Source organism: Moschus berezovskii, chromosome 2 (assembly GCF_049115385.1).
Source record: "Moschus berezovskii isolate FMDL1 chromosome 2, NW_MosBer_1.0, whole genome shotgun sequence".
Taxonomy (NCBI): domain Eukaryota; kingdom Metazoa; phylum Chordata; class Mammalia; order Artiodactyla; family Moschidae; genus Moschus; species Moschus berezovskii.
This window is the reverse complement of record NC_142461.1, coordinates 15,777,200-15,795,825: the sequence shown is the minus strand read 5'-3', so window position 1 is coordinate 15,795,825 and position 18,626 is coordinate 15,777,200. Positions and strand designations below refer to the sequence as shown.

The following is an 18,626-nucleotide window of genomic DNA, read 5'->3' as shown; positions in this document are numbered from 1 at the left end:
ATTGAACATTAGTTCAACTAAAGCATGTCTTTTAAGTTTAAAAAAAATAAACATAAAACTTTGACTCAAAAAGCATATAATCTGGCCAGATAGATAGGAAATAAACACACAAAAGCATAAAAATTATTCCACTGATTGTAAAATGCACCGTGTTTTTGACTCTGAGAAAAGCACTACCAATTAAACCAGCATCATCAACTGTAATATGCATCCTAATTTAAAAGATGTTAAAATGGTGGTAGGGGGATAAGAATTTTTAAGCATTGATGAAATATGTCTACAAGATAGCACATGTTAAATCACAAGTGAATCAAAGAAATCAGCAATAAAAGCAAGAGCATTCAGGACTTCCGAGGGAAAACCCGTAACTGAGGGTCAAGGCAAAGACAGAACATGAGCTGAGCCTGGGCCCAAGCAGCTTATGCCTTGCTGAGATCACTGAAGCAGAGGGAGGGCAGTCCAGAAAATGGAAGCACTGAAGTTGAAGCCAGAAGGGCACAGTGGAGAGGAAAGCTGTACAGACGGTGAGCAGAGCAGTTACGGTGGATGAGGGTAAGGGCAGGCAGCAGTGAGCAGAGGTTACACAGGAGGAAGGTCTTCAGTAAACCAGAGTGCTGATAAAACCAAAATGGCCTACAGGGTTATCCCCAGCTCATGCCTATTCGAGCTCTGAAGGGGAGGAGTTCTGTGGCACAAACAAGCTGGAGTTCCACCTTGCTGTCATTCATTCATACAGCCACACTGATTGAACATCTACTAAATTTCAGCCACTTTGGAGGAAACAAATGAATCTTAAACTCTGCCTATCAAAACAGATAAGTCATTCACTGAAATAACTATGAGTGCAGATATCATCGTGACCCCCACTCTAACGATGATGAGCCAGAGGCCCAGAGAGGTCCAGTGATTGCCCAGCCTCCCACTGCTGGTAGGTGGCAGGAAACGGAGGCTGTGAGGATTTGATTTATGGCACTCTAGGCAGTGTGAGACAGGGTACCAACTTCTGTGCAGGGTGCAGTGAACAGTAAAGGTTGCTTGGATCAAAGAAATAATAAAAATTGAAAGGTTTATGTTGTAAGAAGATCTTGAACACCGGGGCCTTAGACAACCACAGACAGAGGAGAGTCCCTGATGGCTTTTAATCAGGGATCAGATCTGTGCCCTAGGAAGATTAATTTGTGATCTATCCACAAGGCAGATTATAGAGAGTAGAAACTAGAATCAGAAAGACCAATTAGAAAGTTATTACAACGCTTTAAATAAAAGGAATTTGACCCAGCACAATGCTGGAGTTAAATCATGGTCTTTGCTTTTTATTAACCTTGAAAGTTTAAGGACGTACAATATCCTGGAGTCTTTGATCTATGAACTTCTCTAAGCTTTCGTGAGCTTTGTTTCCAGCCTCGGCATATACTAGCATCATTTGTTCTGAAACAGTGGCCTTCCACAAGCAGCACAGGGTTGGGGAGACTGGGACAGAGAGGAGGTCCAGGGATGGAGGGCTGGGAGGCCAACAGTTGCCTCTCCCAATCTTGGTGAACACATGTACTGTGCCTAACAGCACTCTTTATGCACTATAGATCTAGAACCTTCTCTAAATTTCCTTTTTCCACATTATAAATCCTGAATTTTAAACTTTTTTCCTATGATAGCCACCCCCCACCCCACCCCCCGCATCAGACTGTATGATCATCTAGCCCAAACCTCTTGTCTCACAGATAAAACCCTGAAGCCCTGGGAAGGAAAAGGACCTGTCTCAGGCCACAGCCAGTGGGTGGCAGGACAAGCTTCTGACCCTCTTAGCCCCTCTGACCTGTACCATCTCCAGCTCTCAGCTCAAACCAGCAGCCCCTAGATGGACTCTGTTCCCAGAATAGGAACTCATGGTTTGGGGATAAGGGAAAACACGTTTCTCTTGAGTCTTTCCCCTCATCTGCAGATCTTTTTGACTGCTAGAGCCTATCCAGGCACTTCATGGCCTCTGGAGTATTTCTTGGGTGTCTTAACAAGCATCATCTTAAAAATTCCTGATTACTAAGTTTGCCTGATTAACAGTTTTTACCTGATTGTTAAGTTTTGAGCTGTTCAGGGTGAAATTAGGAGACAAGGCTCAGGTTGGGGTCGGGGGCAATTTATAATCACCAAATGCCTACTGGCAATTTCCAGTTGGATGTTCTACCATCACCTGAAGCCCCACACATTTCTCTCAAAACCTCATTACCGGCCATGTTTCTCTCTGCCACAGTTCACTGTCATCCAGGCTAGAGCCGCGCGGGCCATCCATACTCCCTCCTCCTCTGCCTCCAACAGCAGGTCACCAAGGAGCGTTTTGTATCTCTTTAACACCTCTCGTTTCTGTCCTCTCCTTTCCATTCCTGCTGGCATTCTGCTTGAAACTCCACATGGGCTTGTGATGAGATAGCGGGGAACCTATGTGTAATACAGACAAAATTTAAGAAAGAAGGTACCTCCCCTAATTGTGTGTGCGGTCTGCTTCCTTTGCACCTGTGTCACAGGATCCTTTTTAAATGTTACCTCAGGACCCAGAACTGGCATTCCCCTCATTGGCTGGGAGCCTGTGGTTGTAAACATCCACTTGTGAGCTTCCAGCCGTGGTCCTCTGTGCATTTGCACAGCACAGCCTCTCTCTGCCGGCCCTCCAGCTATACGAGTCTCTGCCAAGGACGGCTTTTTTAGGCAGGACCAGTCCAACTGAGCAGCCCTCATGCTAAGCTGGCCTGGATGCCACTAGTCAGAGAGTGAGCAAGGTGAGAACGCCCAATCTCTGAGCTGAATTTCCTGAACCCGTACTGTCCATAAGGCATGAGCTGGACACTGGAGGGATGATGAGAAAATATAGGAATCCTCACCTCCACAAGCCAGCCTGGCTAAAAACGGAAGAAAGGGCAAGCAGCAAATGGCAACCCCTGAACCCCAGTCCATGACGATACATTTATTTATTCAGCCTTCATCTACTATCAGGTATTATATGAGGTTCTAGATAAAGCCATACGTGATTGTTTCCAATCATCAGGGTTCATGACCTGTAAGGGAAGATGGCTAAGAAACAGTTCTTATCCATTGTGATACACGTCATTATGGAAGAGGTAATTCCAGGACACTCAGAACGTAAGCTAAGACTGAAATAACACTTATAATGATATGATTGAATATACAAATTGATTGACTGTGACCGTGTGCCAGGCACTGTGCTGTTCACATTATGTCATTTTTCTCTCATTTTGTTTGCACAGTTTTTTGTGTTGTTTTTTTCCTTTCTTTCTTTCATCCTTACAACTTTCTGGGTAAGAGTTATTTTTGTTTCTGGTTTTCAGACAAGACATCTGAGGCCTCGAGAGGTTAAACAGCTAGCCCAAGGTCCCCCACTTGTAACAGGAGGAAACTGTGGTCCAGCCCAGGCTGCCTCCCGCCAGAGTCTGAGGACCATGTGTGCAACAGGTCCTCCCTGGAGGGGGCCGGCCTGAGCAGAGCCAGGAGGGCGGCTAACAGCCATCCTTACAGAGCTGGGCTGGGTGATGGGCTGCACCTGTTGCAAACATGGAGCAAAGCCAGTGCAGGGCCTGGAGGAGGGAGAGAATGTAGCACCGTGCGTATCCAGGGTTTCTCTGAACAGCTGGAATGATCCAAGAAGGCTTCAAAGAGGAGGTGAGCTTTGCACTGGGCTTTGAGGGCCAGCCAAGGGCCCAGCGTTTCAGCATAGGAAGAAAGCAAGAAAACAGAGAAAGTCAGGCCTTAGCAGTGGCTAGGCTAAGCTCTCGATAAAGGAGGAAAGAGATGAAAGCAAGAATATTGAGCTTGGGGAGCCTTCTTTATGTGGATGTGGGAGGGGGTGCAGCTGGGGGGACACAGCAGAAGACCAGGCCAAGCCATGCCACCTAACCTGGCCTCTCCCTCTTCAGCCTATGCTCAGCTGCAGCCTCACCAGCTCCTCTCCCAGCCATCCTCAAAGCACCTGCAGCCCCAGTTTGTGATGCAGCAGCAGCAGCTATCACAGCAGCAGCAGCCGCCCCAGCCATCACGGCCGGCACTCCAAGCCCCGTCACATCCCCAGCTGGCCTCGGTCCCTCCGAGCCTGGCCCTGCAACCCAGCCCAGAAGCCCATGCCATGCCGCTAGGCCCAGTCCCATCCACCCTGCCTCTCCAGTGCCCCACTGCCAATCTGCACAAGCCTGGCAGCTCTCAGCTGTGTCCCCCTCCCACACCAGACACTGGGGCTCACAACGGATATCCCGAGGGCCTGGCCCACACCCCTCAGCGCAGGTTCCAGCATGCCTCGGCTGTCATCTTACAACTACAGCCTGCTTCACCGGTGGTGAGTAAGCCTATCCCAAGACCCAGGGAACAGAGAGGGAGGTCACCACTCAGGCCGTCCCACAGCCCCCACTGGGATGTGTATCTGTGTGGGCTGAGCATCAAAGTCCTCCCTGATTACTCCAGGAAAGAAAAGGGGCCTCTCCCTAACGGGGCTGGCTGAATCTTAATATCCTTCTCCCCAAGCTCCACAGAAACGGAGGATGCATCCAGAAAGGTAGAGACAATTCATGAACAAATCACATCTGTCCTGTCCTTCAACAGCCCCAGCAGTGCACCCCCGATGACTGGAAGGAAGTGGTACCTGGGGAGCAGAGTGGGTCGGAGACTCGGTCTGGCCCATCACCGCATCAGCAAGCCATCGTCACTGCCATGCCAGGTGGCCTGACTGTGCCCAAGAGCCCGAACATCCAGCAGTCCCCAGTGCACGGTATGAAGTGTAGCGGGGCCCTTGGGGGAGGGGAGCGAGTCAGCCCTCCTTGCCACCCCGTGGCACATTGCACTTGGGCCTCTAGAATGGGAAGGAAACTATAAACCCCAAGTGGCAAGAAAGAAGTTGGGTAGGTGGGATCAGAGAGTGGATTGAGAAGACAAAGCAAAGATAAAGAAAGGGGACCCAGAAGGTATAAAAGGATAGAGAAAGAAAAGAATTGAAAGTGCTAGATGAGGCCGGCCTGTCACTGCTATCAGATGTATCCACATAGCCATATGCCAGGTTGAGAGTTCACCCAGGGATCCAGTTGTCTCAATCCTACGCTCCACTTGGTATGAGAGAATGTTCTTGAAGTTGGTGACGTGACAAGGCGGCTGCGTAGCGCACAGATGAGGGCTAGCAGGGTGTTCATGGAAAGCCTCATTGGAGGAACAGGCAGCTCTGCTCTGGGCCCCCCACTGAGCGCTCAGTGGCAGAGAGGCTTCTCTAAGACCTGGGTTTCAGGAGGCTCCACTGATCCCTCTACCCTGACAGGAGAACCACGGTGGTACCTCTGCCCCCACAGCAATCCCCTCACTTTCCTTCCTTTCTCTGCCAGTGTGTGCAGCCATCTTGGCCCAGATCTCGATGACATTCTGGGCCATGGGCCATGTATAACTCAGGGAGGCAGTTCCATCATTGAACTCAGTGTGCTGGGAGTGGAGGTGGAGAGAACCAAGAGAAAGGGGCGTTTGGAAATGGAAGAAAGAGAAATGAGAATAAAAGAACTTTGGGACAAAGTAGTTATAAACGTTCTATAAGGAATGGAAGAGGGATCAAGGAAAAGAAAAGCAAAGGGAAGCAAAGAACATTTGAAAAATTAAAAGAGAGGAGATCAGAGTTCTCTTGGCAAATTGCAATGAAAAGGGGCTCACCATTTTGTAAAGCAGTCCATTCTACTGTGGTATTGCTCTAATTATCAGAAAGTGGCTTTTCAAATTAAGCCAAAATCTATTGTCCTGGAACTCCCATCACTGGCTGTGATTCTGTCTTGTGGATTGTAATGGAGTCCATCTCCTACAGTGTGTGTAGACAGTTATCATGTCTCTTTCTTCTCCCCATCCTCCCACTAAAAAAAAGAGAGAGAAAGAGAGAAAAAACATCTCCAGGCTAAATATTTGAGATTTATCTCATTTTTTACCTATCACACATCAAGATCTCCCATTTCCACCATGCTGATCATTCTTGTCTAGCCACATTCCACCTTTCCACTAATTCTCTTAAAGTGTGATTCCCCCAAATGAAGTACATTAATTCCAAATAAAAAAAGATGCTAATGACCCAAGGTTGGCACCTAGACCTAGCTTTATAAGCCCTCCAAGAGGCAGAGCTCTTCATAGACGAGAGAAACTAAAATTTGTTGAACACCTACTATGTGCCAAGTCATGTTTTCCTTTGCTCACTCATGATATCCCTGAGAGATCATTACTATTGTCCCCATTATTTGGAGGAGGAAATGAAAGGCTCCAGGTCTCACAGGTAAGAAAGGGCAGCCCCATAATTCTGGCTTCAGGAGTAATGTCCTTACCTGCCTTCATCAGGGCGTTGCACCTATGACCCCGTGTTAACTCCCCCAACCCAAGGGAATGATACCCTTGGTTCACAGAGCACTGTGTCTTATGAATCCCAGAGGGGTTGGGCTTGGTTTTGGTTTCTGTTTTTGTGGGTTTTTTTGTTTTTTTTTTTACGTGAACTGCTATCATTTCAGGTCCCCTCCATCTCAAACTTGTACAGTTTATATTATGAGCCAAAATGTTATTAATTATGTCCATTCAATGGTGTCTTGTGAATTTAGCCCACAATTTGAGGCACACCAGAAAATGGTAACAGTTAATAGCTAGCATTTAATGAGTCCTCTCTGCCAGCTTTACATGCATTTCCTCACTTAATCCTGCCAGTAACTCTCTGAAGCTGAAACCTTTATCATGCCCATTTTCAAGATAAGAAAACTGAGGCACAGAGAGAATAAGTGGTGGGCCAGGAATGTTTATATCTGAATTTTGTCACTCATTCTACTAACGCCTCTGCTTAACGTTGCCATCTGTATATTATATAACATGTCTTGAACCAATTTGCTGATAGAAATGTTGAATAGGACCTGACTGAAGACACACGTCCTGTCTGCAGGTTGGTGATAATCAAGTCTTTGTTCATTTGTTATCCAACAATCTCTGAATGAACTGACATTTGCCTTCCTTTCTTCATCTTGTCTATAAAACTCTCAAAATTTTTTTCTGAAATCTACTCCAAATGATACACATATAACAAAGCACCCTGTTCCTAAGAGGCTATCTCATGAGAAAAGTAAGTTTTGCACAATGGAAACAACTGTCAACCACCCAAGATTTAAATATTCATTCTGTATTATATGTTTGAATGCCTGCTTTGTGCAAAGCACTGTGAAATGGGAGGTAATCCACAGAGAAAGAAGGTCTGTACCCTACCTTCAAGGAGCTTAAGGTCCTCTGGAAAGGATGAGAAATGCATAGGAAAAAAAAATACAGTAAAAGATAAGATATGATAATTGTCATAGAAAGATTATGGGTAAGTGCTTTAACAAGTAAGAGAGAAAAGTTACTGCTGAGTAGAGATTATCTGGGTAGATTGCAGCGGGGGAAGTGGCATTATTCTAGAGCAGAGGTTGGGAAACTACATATTAAGGGCTAAATTCATCATATCACCAGTATCCCTACAGCCCACAAGCTAATAATGGTTTTTTACATTAAAAAACATTTTTAAGATTCAAAAGAATATTTTGCAATACATGAAACTTATATGAAATCCAAATTTCTGTGTCTACAAATAAAGTTTTATTGGAACACAGCCACATACATTCATGTAGTGTTGTCTGTGGTCGCTTTCCTGATGCAACAGTAGAGTTGAATGGTTGCAATACAGACCACATGGCCTACAAAATCTAAAATATTTACTATCTGATCTCTTACTGAAAAAGTTTGCCGGCTACATTTCTTGAGTCTAGACCTTTAGGAGACGTAGGACCTGGACATGTGGAGCTGGGCAGATGGCATTCCAGAAGGGACTAGTGAAGTGGATAAAGGTAGGGAGGGAGTAGTGTGGGCATGTTTATGGAACAAAATATAAGTGTAAGAAATGTAAGGACAGAAAGGGGAAGGAAATGTGAAAATTAATGAAAGAAGGCATTGAAAAATGGGCGGAGGGAGAGGGAAAGAAAAAGAGAGCAAAGTAAACCATCAGGGAATATAAAATAAATGTAAAATGTGGGAACAAAAAGAGATGAGGCCTGCGAGGAAAGGGATGGGGAGATGAATGAATGCCAATAAAGGTAAGGATATGAGAAAATGTTGGAAATAGAAGTCAAGCATGGAGAGAGAAATTCGGATCATCTATTCAGCATGAAGCTGGGCGTGGGGGCTTGTGAAGGTCTCACAAGCTCTTGCACGTCTACTGAATGAAGGTGCTTCCCCACAGTTCAGTTTAAATCAGTGTGGTTTAGGAAAAGAAGTAGCATTTACTGGGCTCCAACTGTGTGCCAGGCACTGCAGGCAATTTGTGTAAATGCCCTCAGTTAACCTGCATAGTAAGCCTAAAGAGGAGGCATTATCCCTGTTTATGGAGGTGTAACTGGGGCACTTTGGTCATTAGTTAACCTCTCTGATACTCAGTTCCCAGTGGGGAGGATAATGACTACTTGTGGGGTTATTGTGAACTCTTTTAAGTGAGAGGAGAGCGCGAGCATGTAGGGCTTGACACAAATTAAGCACTCAATTAGTGCTAGTCGTTATTCTTCCTGCCTCCGACTTGGCCAGGCGGGAGTCACAGTCCATCACCGCACCGGGGACTTCTGACGGGGCGAGGGCGGAAGTCCGCGCGGCGCGGCGCCTGCCTCCCTAAACCTCACCCTGACGTCTCTAACCGGCCACCGGCCTCGCGGCGCCTTCGTGGGGGCGGGGCCGGCGCGGCCGCACAAAGGAAGCGCGCGGCCCAGCTTCCGCGCCGGCGCCCCGCCTCCCGGAGGCCCCGCCCCGCGCGCCCAGGCCCCGCCCCCGCGCCTCGCCCCGCCCCCGGCGGAGGCGGCCGCGGGAGCCCTGCCGGGACGCGCCGCATTGTCTCCGCGGCGGCTGCAGCCCTAGAGCGCCCGCCGCGCGCGCGCGCAATCCGCCGCCGCCCGCACCCCAACCCCGGCCTCGCGCCCCTGCCGCCCTTTGTGGACGCCGGCTCGGCCGGTGCGGTCGGATGCGCCGCGGCAGCCCCGGGCCCCGGCTCGGAGGCTCCCGGCGGAGAGGAGGCGGCCCGCCCGGGCCCGGGACCCCGCGCGAGGCGGCGCCCGGCCGAGGGGTTGCGTAGGCCCCGCCCGGCCAGGCCCAGCCGGGCCCTGGACAGGTCAGTGCCCGTGGCGGGGGAGGGGTTCTCGCCCGGAGGGGTCCCGCGGCTCGCGCTCGTCGCACCGGACAACGGGCACCGCCCTCCGGTGCCACTCCCGGCCCGGGCCTACTCGGCTGCCAGGCCGTGCCAGCCCGTGACTCTCGCCCTCCCGGCGCCGGGGAGGTGTCCTGCGCCTCCCCCGCCTCGTCGGGGACCCTGCCTGCCCCTCACTCCCCCGGCAGCCGTTGCGTCACCCTCGGCGTGCCCAACGCTTCCGTCGTGTCCCCGCACGCCCCCACCCCCGCTTCGGTCCTCCGGGGACGGCGCTTTCGCGGGGATGGACGGTCCGCATAGGGACAGGGCAGCTGGCATCCGCTCTACTTTCTGGGTAGGCGACTGCCTATCTTGGAGGGCCTGCGACTTCGCTGGAGAGTTTTGTTTTTAATCTAGTCTCACGAGGCTTTTAATTGGATGGAAAGGGACAAGCTGTTCTGTGTCCGTCCTCTCTTCCATTTTTAGAAGAGCGTTTTCTCTCCTTCCCATGCCAAATGAAGGCATATTGTATTGTGTGGGCTCTTTACATTAAAAATCGAGACCTGTGAGACTCCGTCGTTAAATTGAAGTCCACAGGGAGGGAAATAATCTGCCCAAGGTCAGGTTGCCAACTAACGGTGACCCTGCAGTGATGAGAACTCTTAGTCGGCGACTGCTATATTGCTGGATACCAGCTTGTGCCAGTGATAGCCCCACCGTCACAGTCCTCACCCTCCGTCCCCCAAGGCCGCTTTTGAGCCCTGAACAGATTTCACTGACACAGTTTCAGTTCTAATCAACTTTCCTTTCCTTCGTGCTCCATACCTAGAATGTTGACCTTGTTGCCTTGCTGTCTACAGAGACACAGTTTTCTATTCCTTTTGCTGCTTAACAAATCAGTGACAGCTCTCCTCCCCCTTAGATCTCCCATCCCAGATCTTTAATCCCCTTCCATTAGCATATTGGACCCAGAGGATCCCTTGTTGTGAAATAAGCTACCGACCTAAATCCACCATATGTCCCCAATTTTTCTAGGACAACCCCAATTTAAAATATTCCATCCCATTGTCTTATCAGCCAAGTGTCTCAATTTTTGGTTTAGAAAATAGTGTCATTTTAAGCGTATCAGGCCCTGCTGTCCTGGCCTTTTCCAGCCATTTGACTCTGGGGCATAACTGGGTAATCCAATTACCATTCACCTGGGATTTTTTTACTCCTCACCCCCACCCCCAGTCAACCCAAACGTTGAAACTGCTAGGATTTCTAGATGAGTCTGAAAATTGCAGGCTAATGAGGCAGGGAGATTCCTTCTTGCTCCTATAATGTTTCCCTGCTCCTGCCCTCCCCAGTTTTTATTCTGTGTACAGGGCCTCAGACCTCTGGCAGTGTCTGTTGATTTAGGGCTTAAGTTGAGGTCACATGGGATGTAGGGCTTCATATCATTTTGAAGAGAAAGAAACTTACTGTGTTGGTTACAGGGCAAGAGGTTCTGTCTCATATCTTAAGGTACCTGCACAGCTAAGTAGTTTTGGTTCCTCTCAGATTTCACACACCTTGTTTGCCCGCCTGACCCATGCGAAGCATTGTCCTAGGCACTGTGGAGAATATAAAAATGGTTTGCCCCGCTTGGCCCTCAACATCTGGATCTCTGTGTGGAAATAACCACACTTTTGAATCAGCTGATGCCTGTGTGTTTCCCACTGTTTCTGTCCCTGAGTTCCAGTTCCTGCCAGACGGGAACCAGAGCTCCTGGCTTGGCTCCTTTACAAGGGCTGGCTTCTTTCACAGAGGGCCCAGCAGATGGGCAGTGGTGCTCGTGCGGCACCTGCCCTTTCCAGGCACTCACCATGGGCGCTCTGCCCCTCAGCCCACCCAGGATCTGTTTCCAGGCTTGTCCATACACATTGGGAAGAAGAGATGCCTTTTTTTCCCCTCTCCAGCGTTAATCTCAAGTCCACTTTCTGTTGTTCTTGAGTTGGTTTCTCAGTTGTCCAACTGCATTTTTGTGAGCCGTAGCTCCTGTTTTCATCAGCTCCCCCCCTCCCCCGCGCCTTTTTAAGCTTCTGTAGTATTGCTAGGTGGCACAGAGATACTTAATGAGTATTCGTATTTTTCATGGCCTCCTAGCCCCGTCCACTGCTCTGCCAGGTCCTGGCTTAATTTCTAACTTGCCTTTGTCAGGCGCACTCACGATATTATTTCCATCGCCCTCAAAGTGAGCAGGAGTCTCCAGCTCCCCTTCCTTCTGTGCCAGTAACGATTCTCCTGGCTGTGGCCTCTTCAGCCCTTGTTCCTCTGCATTGCAGTGGAGGAGAGCCTCTTAGGAAGGTGTCTCATGCTTCTCCAGACATCCCTCCTCTGACACTGACTTTCTAGTCTAAACTGGTGACCCTGAGACTTCTCTTCCTGCCCCAGAGGCCCCTTCCCCCATCTCTGACCCTGTGCCTGTGCCTTGCTCTGGCTCAGCCCCAGAATCCACTCTTTTCAAACCACATCCTTTTTCCTGCCTTACTCATTTCCTGTCTCAGATACTTTGGATCCCTTGGATCTTTCAGTGGGAGAGAGAATAAGGGGAATAAACAGATAGATGATTTTATAAAACTGAACTGTTCGTGCCTCTGGTCTTGCATGCTCTTACTTCGGCGTCCCCTCTGTAGGTTCTCTTGTTTTAGGGGAAAGAAAACAGTTACTATCTCAGAAGCTTAAGAACATTTCCCTGAGTTTGTGAATGTCTTTTTGTCTCTGTTTTTTCCTGTTGTGATTGAGTCTGTCCTCCTCTGGGCTGTGGGCCTCTCTCTAGGCATTCAATAACTTATTAGCTGAATAAAGTCCTTCCCTTTCAGCTCGCATTGATAGGTAGGTAAGCCAACATAAAGTTTAAATTGAAAAAGTAGAGAATAGGATGGTGGTTCCAGTTCTATAAGGCTGCTCCATGGAAGTGTGACATTCACCGAGAGTTTTTACCTCCTCTTGGTTAGTCCCAGATTATATTATTAAAGTTCTCCCAGTCTTCAGTGCCATTTACACTCCAGGCAGATTTGATCCCCTCCTGGAAAAGATTCTCCTCTGAAACGCTACGTCACATCTATTAGAAATAAGAATAAGGAAGCAGGACATCTTCAGAAAAGCCTAGTTTCTCTTTTATTCCCTTTCTTTGGTGCCGGTTTTTGCAACTGGAAGATGAAGATGATGATTTTCTGTGGTCAGGAGGAATCTCACAAAAGTGGTTGTAGAGATGCTTGGGTGTTTTCCACTCCCTGGAGAAACAGAGTGAGGACTAGCTGCCTTATGCAATCTGCTCCCCTGAGGGCTTTTGCCAGTAACAGAAATGACTCTGGAGTGGCTTACCAGCACCTTGTCTGATGGAAATCAAAGCTGGGACTAACCCCTCAAGGTAGGGTGATGAACATATACAGATTTATGTTTTCAGTGTTTTTATGGCCTGCTTTAAACTGCAGTGTGAGTCACCAGTGTAAAAGACTCTGTTTGAATATGTGTTCTGTTAAAAATGTTTCAAGTGGGCCTGTTTAAGATAACTTGAAATACTTATCCACAGTTCAAAGAGATGCAGGTTTCATTTTAAGCATTGAGTTATTTAAAAATTCCAGCTTGAATTTAGTTACATCAGAACACAGATATGATACTTGTTTAAAAAAAAACTCAGAGACAAACCATCTTTAATTCAACTTTATGACGTTTTGGGAATTGTTAGGAAAAGAATCAACCATTTGTTTATCCAAGACAACAGTCTTACAGACTCAGGGCTTTTTCCCCTATTAGTTACAAAAGTAGAATATAATTGACATGAATAAAAAAATGTTTTTTTAATAGTTAATCCAATTATATAATCAAGAATGATTAGTTTTTGAAGATACATACTAAAAAAATAGCATATGATTTAAATAATAACTTGTTGCTGTGTGATTCATTGTAAAGTCATCTAGGCCAGCATACTTAATGGTTTTTTCTTTTTCCTTCCCCTTCCAAATTAGTTATAGTTAGTGAAAAGGGATGTGTTTTCCTATACTTTAAATTTCCAAGTGATTTTTTTTTTTAGTTCAGTCCAAAAGAAAACATTCTTTTTACATCTGCCAAAGAAGTGATTGCTGTTAAACAGGGATTGCCAGTATTCTAAGATAAATCCAGATGTTGAAGAGAGTCCCAGTCTGCCATTGGGCTTTCTTTAAAGCAGAAACCTGTGTCTTGGATGATTTTCTTCTTAGCAGTGAAATTTGTCATAGCTTCTCTTAAGAAATGATGGCTTTTAGATGCCATGTCATAACCGACTCTTCTCCAGTAGATTAGGAAGAGCAGGCCTGATGCTGCATATTGGAACTGTTGGCAAGAAAATGAGAGTTCATGACTGCTAGGAGTTATTTTTAAAGCCCTAGTTGCACGGCTATTATGTCTCAAATACTGTATAATTATCCTTAGTTACTGATATCTTTAGCGTATTTGAAACTGTCCATATGTGGCCTAAATCCACACTGCTATATTAAGACATTTTTAAACAGCCCAAGCAAATAACACTGTAAATTAAAATTAATGTGAGCCAAATACTGTTTTTTTTAAAAAATCAATTCAGTCCACACATCTAGGCCTCCAGTATTAATCTCTTCTGTCAGCTGATTGGTAGCAAAGTAGGGTGATTGAAAACTTAGACAATGGTTATTAAAGGGAGAGGGCAGTGTTTTCTGAGAACAGAAATGATCAAGAAGATTGATTTGCAAGATAAGAATAATCTATCCCATTATATAGACAAGGACAACCAGGGCTGGCTTTCTCTAGTGCATTCTCTGTCTCTCTCGCTCATTTCTCTAAGAATATTGTTGCTTCTGCAGTTGGTAAACAAAAAAGACGTCATATCCAGCAACATGGTGGCCTTTCCTTGTTATCAGCCTGAAAATAGAGAATTTTCTAAACATTTGTGGTTGTTTTTTTAACTGTTACAAATCCATCTTCCATGATTTTATCTTCAACTTTTTAAAGTAATTTCTTTTCACAGGCATTATAAGAACCACTGGGAAAAAGGGGTTCTTTTTTGGCTCCTAAATTCTTTCCTGGTTTCTGGGGTTCCTTTGATACCCTGAGACTCTCCATGAAATAAATGCATAGGAAGGGAATCTGGCACTTCTCATGTCCTTTGGATTAATGACTGTTAAAGGTGAATTGAGATGTGTGATCTGCCCTCAACGGCAGGTATATTTCCCTTGTGTTGCAGTTCATTGTCAAAGTGGAAGTATGATTTCTTCCTGAAACCTGAACTCAGGAGTGCCAGGACAGGACGCTGAGTAGGCCAGCGCATCTGAGGAACATGAGTGATACCTGAGTTTGGGCCAGTGAAAGAACAGCTGTGCTCTGGAGCAGCAAGAGGCCAGGCCCAGTGCATTGAGCTTGGAGCTGCTTCCTGGTCTCTTGAGTCTCAGTGATGGGAGCCCTCCAATGGCAAGTCAGGCCTCTTGCACTGCATTGTAACTGCAGTATCACATTTAATCCTTGCCACAGCCATATGAGACAAAGATAAGCATCCCATTTTACAGATGAGGAAACTGAGGCCTTCAGTAACTTGCCTGGGATAATAAGCTAAGATTTACGCTTAGGGTCTTTCTGATCCCAGGTCTTAACTGCTGTGTAGCACAGCTTCCAGATGTAATCAGTGCCAAGCATTTTACATATATAAACTCTGCTATTCACTGTCAACCTGCTAGACAGGCAGCATGATGGTCATTTATATAGATGGAGACACGGACACAGAGCAAGTACCAAGTGCTTGAAGCTGCCCAGGTGATCAAAGATGGAACCAGAGTGTGAACCCAGGTCTGCCCAGAGCCAGTGCTCTTTCCACTCGGCCATTTTTCCTGTCGTCTCCAGTGATTCTGATGTCCCTAGCAAGGGCCTCTCATGTCCGTTCCACACCTTTTGCCTTGTGAAATCGCAGCATCTGCTAGAGAACTGTGACATCAGGGTATCTGGGAGCCCTCCCTGGGCACTGGAGACTGGAGGCCTGGCTCCAGTAAGTGGAGCTCTTGTTAAGAACTTTCCCTGGCTCCCTGCAGCCGGAGGTAGTCATCGCACGGTGCTCCTTGGCTGGAGCCAGGCAGCAGTGCTGCAGCTGTGTGGAAATCCCCCCTGAGTCCTGGTCCCGAACTCTGTGGGGGCGGCTGGCGGTTCACTCCATTGATTCCTTCCTCCAGAGCTGGGGTTGGCCGCTTGGAAAACATTCAGCTGTTTACAATTCAGCTTATGTCCACTGTCGCTGGGGCCTGTGGTTGAGTCAGAAGGGCCGTGCGCTCTGCCTGTGTCCTAAGAGACAGGCTGAAAGTCAGCTGTATGGTAATGGCCGCAAGAGAGGAGGAGGATCCCTCCTACCAGACGTGATGCTTAAGATCCAGAAAGCCCGTCTGCTCTCGAATCCTCTTAACCCAGACTTAACAAGGTCACTCTGCAGTGACACGGAGGCCCGTCTGAGGCCACCTTGCCCAGCTTCCCTGGCATTGTGCCAGCCAGCTCTCGGCAGACGCAGGTGAGGACCCTGGGTGTGGGCCTCCTGTGACTCAGCAGAGCAGGCCGGAGGGATCTTCCTGTCACAGTCCTTCCTTCAGTTCCCGGGAGAGGCTACCAAGAGCAAAGGTGCTCTGAGGGCAGGCTGGTGACAGCACCTGTGAGAAAAGGTCACAGCCTTTTGTGTGTCTGACATCTCGGTCCTTAGCAGAATTGCACAAGCTACAAACATTTGGCCTTGGTGCCTCCTACCTTCTGGGTTCTCAGGGGAGCCCAAGGTGGGAAGCGAACTTCAGTTTTCCCACCTCTAAGAGCTCATTTTAGTGTGTGGTGGTGGTGGTGATTTGCTCAATCCATACGACTCTTTGCAACCCCAAGGATTGTAGCCCGCCAGGCTCTTCTGTCCATGGGATTTCCCAGGCAAGAATACTGGAGCGGGTTGCCATTTTCTTCTCCAGGGGATTTTCCCAACCCAGGGATCAAACCGGGTCTCCTGCATTGGCAGGTGGTTTTCTTTGCCCTTGAGCCACCAGGGAAGCCCATTTTAGAACATAGTCCCTTCATTTAGGTGGCACACACTCTTGCCTTCATTTTGAAATGTAGACATAATTACGCACCCTTTTCCTCCTCTAGAAAATTAAGATGTTAGACCCAGGACACAGAGGACTAGTGCCCCTGATCCAAAATATCCACTCTTCGTCCCTCATGCCTCCTCCCAGACCTTTTGTCCCTAAATGGGGAGGAAAGCGCTCTGCTTCTCTAAATGATTCACAGCCAGGTGTGAATGACTGCAAGTGTATATTTGCATTTTAAAGCAGGTTGTTAACCAAATGAATCTCTTTAGTTGACTACTCTGTCAGGGTCCCAGGATGGAGCCACAATTCCTCTTTCCCTCTCTCTTCCCCCTCCTCCCTCCCCCCACCAACAGATTGGTACTTAACGAGATTTTGTACCTCCCTCACTTTCTGAGCGGCACTAATGTCTTTAGGGGCCCAGCTATAATGAGATTGTAAAGGGTGGCCACAGCCTTTGCTGAGGGCTCCCTGGGCCCTCAGCTTGCCGCCCCATGTTAGCGCCAGGTGTGCCTCGTCTGCATCAGCTGCTCTCCGCCTGGGATGTGGCTTCCCTGGGTGTCCCGTTGCAGGCGCTCTGCTCAGGGTCTCTCTAGAGCAGGCCGTTGTTTAGGAGCCCTGCTGTCACCCCTTCTGCCCATGGGACTGGCCTGCCAAGCTGAGGCCCAGTAAGCAGGACTTCACAGCCAGGGGCCTGGAGAGAATGCTCTGTGTTGTGTAAGCGACCTTGTTTTGCCATTTGTCGAGCAGAATTTGTTGCAGGCAAATGATCCGTGTTATCACCTACTCTGCCTCCTCGAATCCTCTATTAACTTCATTAGCTTTGTCTTACTCCTGCTGCTGCCAGGCATCAGTTCAGTTCAGTCGCTCAGTTGTGACCGACTCTTTGCGACCCCATGAATCACAGCACACCAGGCCTCCCTGTCCATCACCAACTCCCGGAGTTCACTCAAACTCATGTCCATCGAGTCGGTGATGCCATCCAGCCATCTCATTCTCTGTCGTCCCCGTCTCTTCCCACCCCCAATCCCTCCCAGCATCAGACTCTTTTCCAGTGAGTTAAATCGTCACATGAGGTGGCCAAAGTATTGGAGTTTCAGCTTTAGTATCAGTCCTTCCAGTGAACACCCAGGATTGATCTCCTTTAGAATGGACTGATTGGATCTCCTTGCAGTCCAAGGGACTCTCTTAGAAATCTTGGAAATTAAAATACTTCTTTCTCCTCATGTCTTAAGAAAGTGGAAATGGCCACTGGCCAAACTGAGGGGTACAGGGAGAGGCCCTGCTTGCTTTTCATCTCCTCTGAAGTCAGGTCTTCAAGGTTGCTTATTTTCAGGGCAAATAGAAAGACTTGGTCAGGTCATCTGAAACACCCACAGTAAATGTTAGTACTGAACTGTATTTTAACGTAACATGATTTTTGCCGTATCTGTGCTTATAAAGAGCACCATCTGCTGCTGCTGCTGCTGCTAAGTCACATCAGTCGTGTCCGACTCTGTGCGACCCCATAGACAGCAGCCCACCAGACTCCACCGTCCCTGGGATTCTCCAGGCAAGAACACTGGAGTGGGTTGCCGTTTCCTTCTCCAGTGCATGAAAGTGAAAAGTGGAAGGGAAGTCACTCAGTCGTGTCTGACTCTTAGAGACCCCATAGACTGCAGCCTACCAGGCTCCTCCATCCATGGGATTTTCCAGGCAAGAGTACTGGAGTGGGGTGCCATTGCCTTCTCCAGAAGAGCACCATACCTGGTTCCAAAATTACCCAGATGGAGTCTAGCTAGGGCCAGCCCGACCTCTGTCCTCTCGGGCAGGAGAGCTCAGCCTCTCTGGACACCTACCCTGGGGGCAAGGCTGTTTCTATAGGCGCCTCTGGCCTCTGCTTCTGGAGGTCATCATGCCTTTCCAAATACCTGGAGCCAGCATGAGTGTTTCCAAGTGGGCTGGGGAACCAGAGCTGCAGTCTTTGGAGGCGATTTAATGCTAAATTTCCCATCGACTGAGGAAATCCCTGCTCTGACAAGAAGAAATGGGCTGAGAAGTAGCTCTTATTGTTCTTCAGAGCCAGGTAGCCAGAAATGCGATTCTTGTAGGCAGGCACCACCCAGCTGCTCTGTCTCAGTCATTACCGCCTCAGAAAGTGACTTGCCAGTCTCAACTGGTGGTTGCTGTTGGAAGACTAGGGAGAACAGTACTGTGGTCAGCCATGAAGATGGAGACCACAGTTTCCACACGCTCTGGTTCAGCACCTATTAAATGGCTGTCATGTGTTGGTCACTGGATTAGCCCTGAAGATACAGGCAAGACCCGGACAGCCCTGCCTAAATAGGGCCCCTGCTTTGCCTAACAGAGAAGACTGGCCTTTAGTAGATAAT

The 18,626-nt window shown here is 48.0% G+C and overlaps 1 protein-coding gene across 4 annotated transcripts in view; it reads left to right on the top strand.

Annotated features, from left to right (window-relative positions):
- PHC2 (polyhomeotic homolog 2) overlaps positions 1-18,626 on the top strand; it is a 49,907-nt gene that overhangs the window by 16,692 nt on the left and 14,589 nt on the right. For 3 of the 4 annotated variants that reach the window (XM_088844766.1, XM_088844768.1, XM_055396940.2), the window contains 2 exons: positions 3,921-4,333; positions 4,597-4,762. In XM_088844766.1, coding sequence (XP_088700892.1) covers positions 3,921-4,333; positions 4,597-4,762 — 579 coding nt within the window. Of the gene's footprint in view, positions 1-3,920; positions 4,334-4,596; positions 4,763-8,858; positions 9,167-18,626 lie in introns of those variants that run through there. The other variant, XM_088844764.1, reaches the window with a different exon arrangement.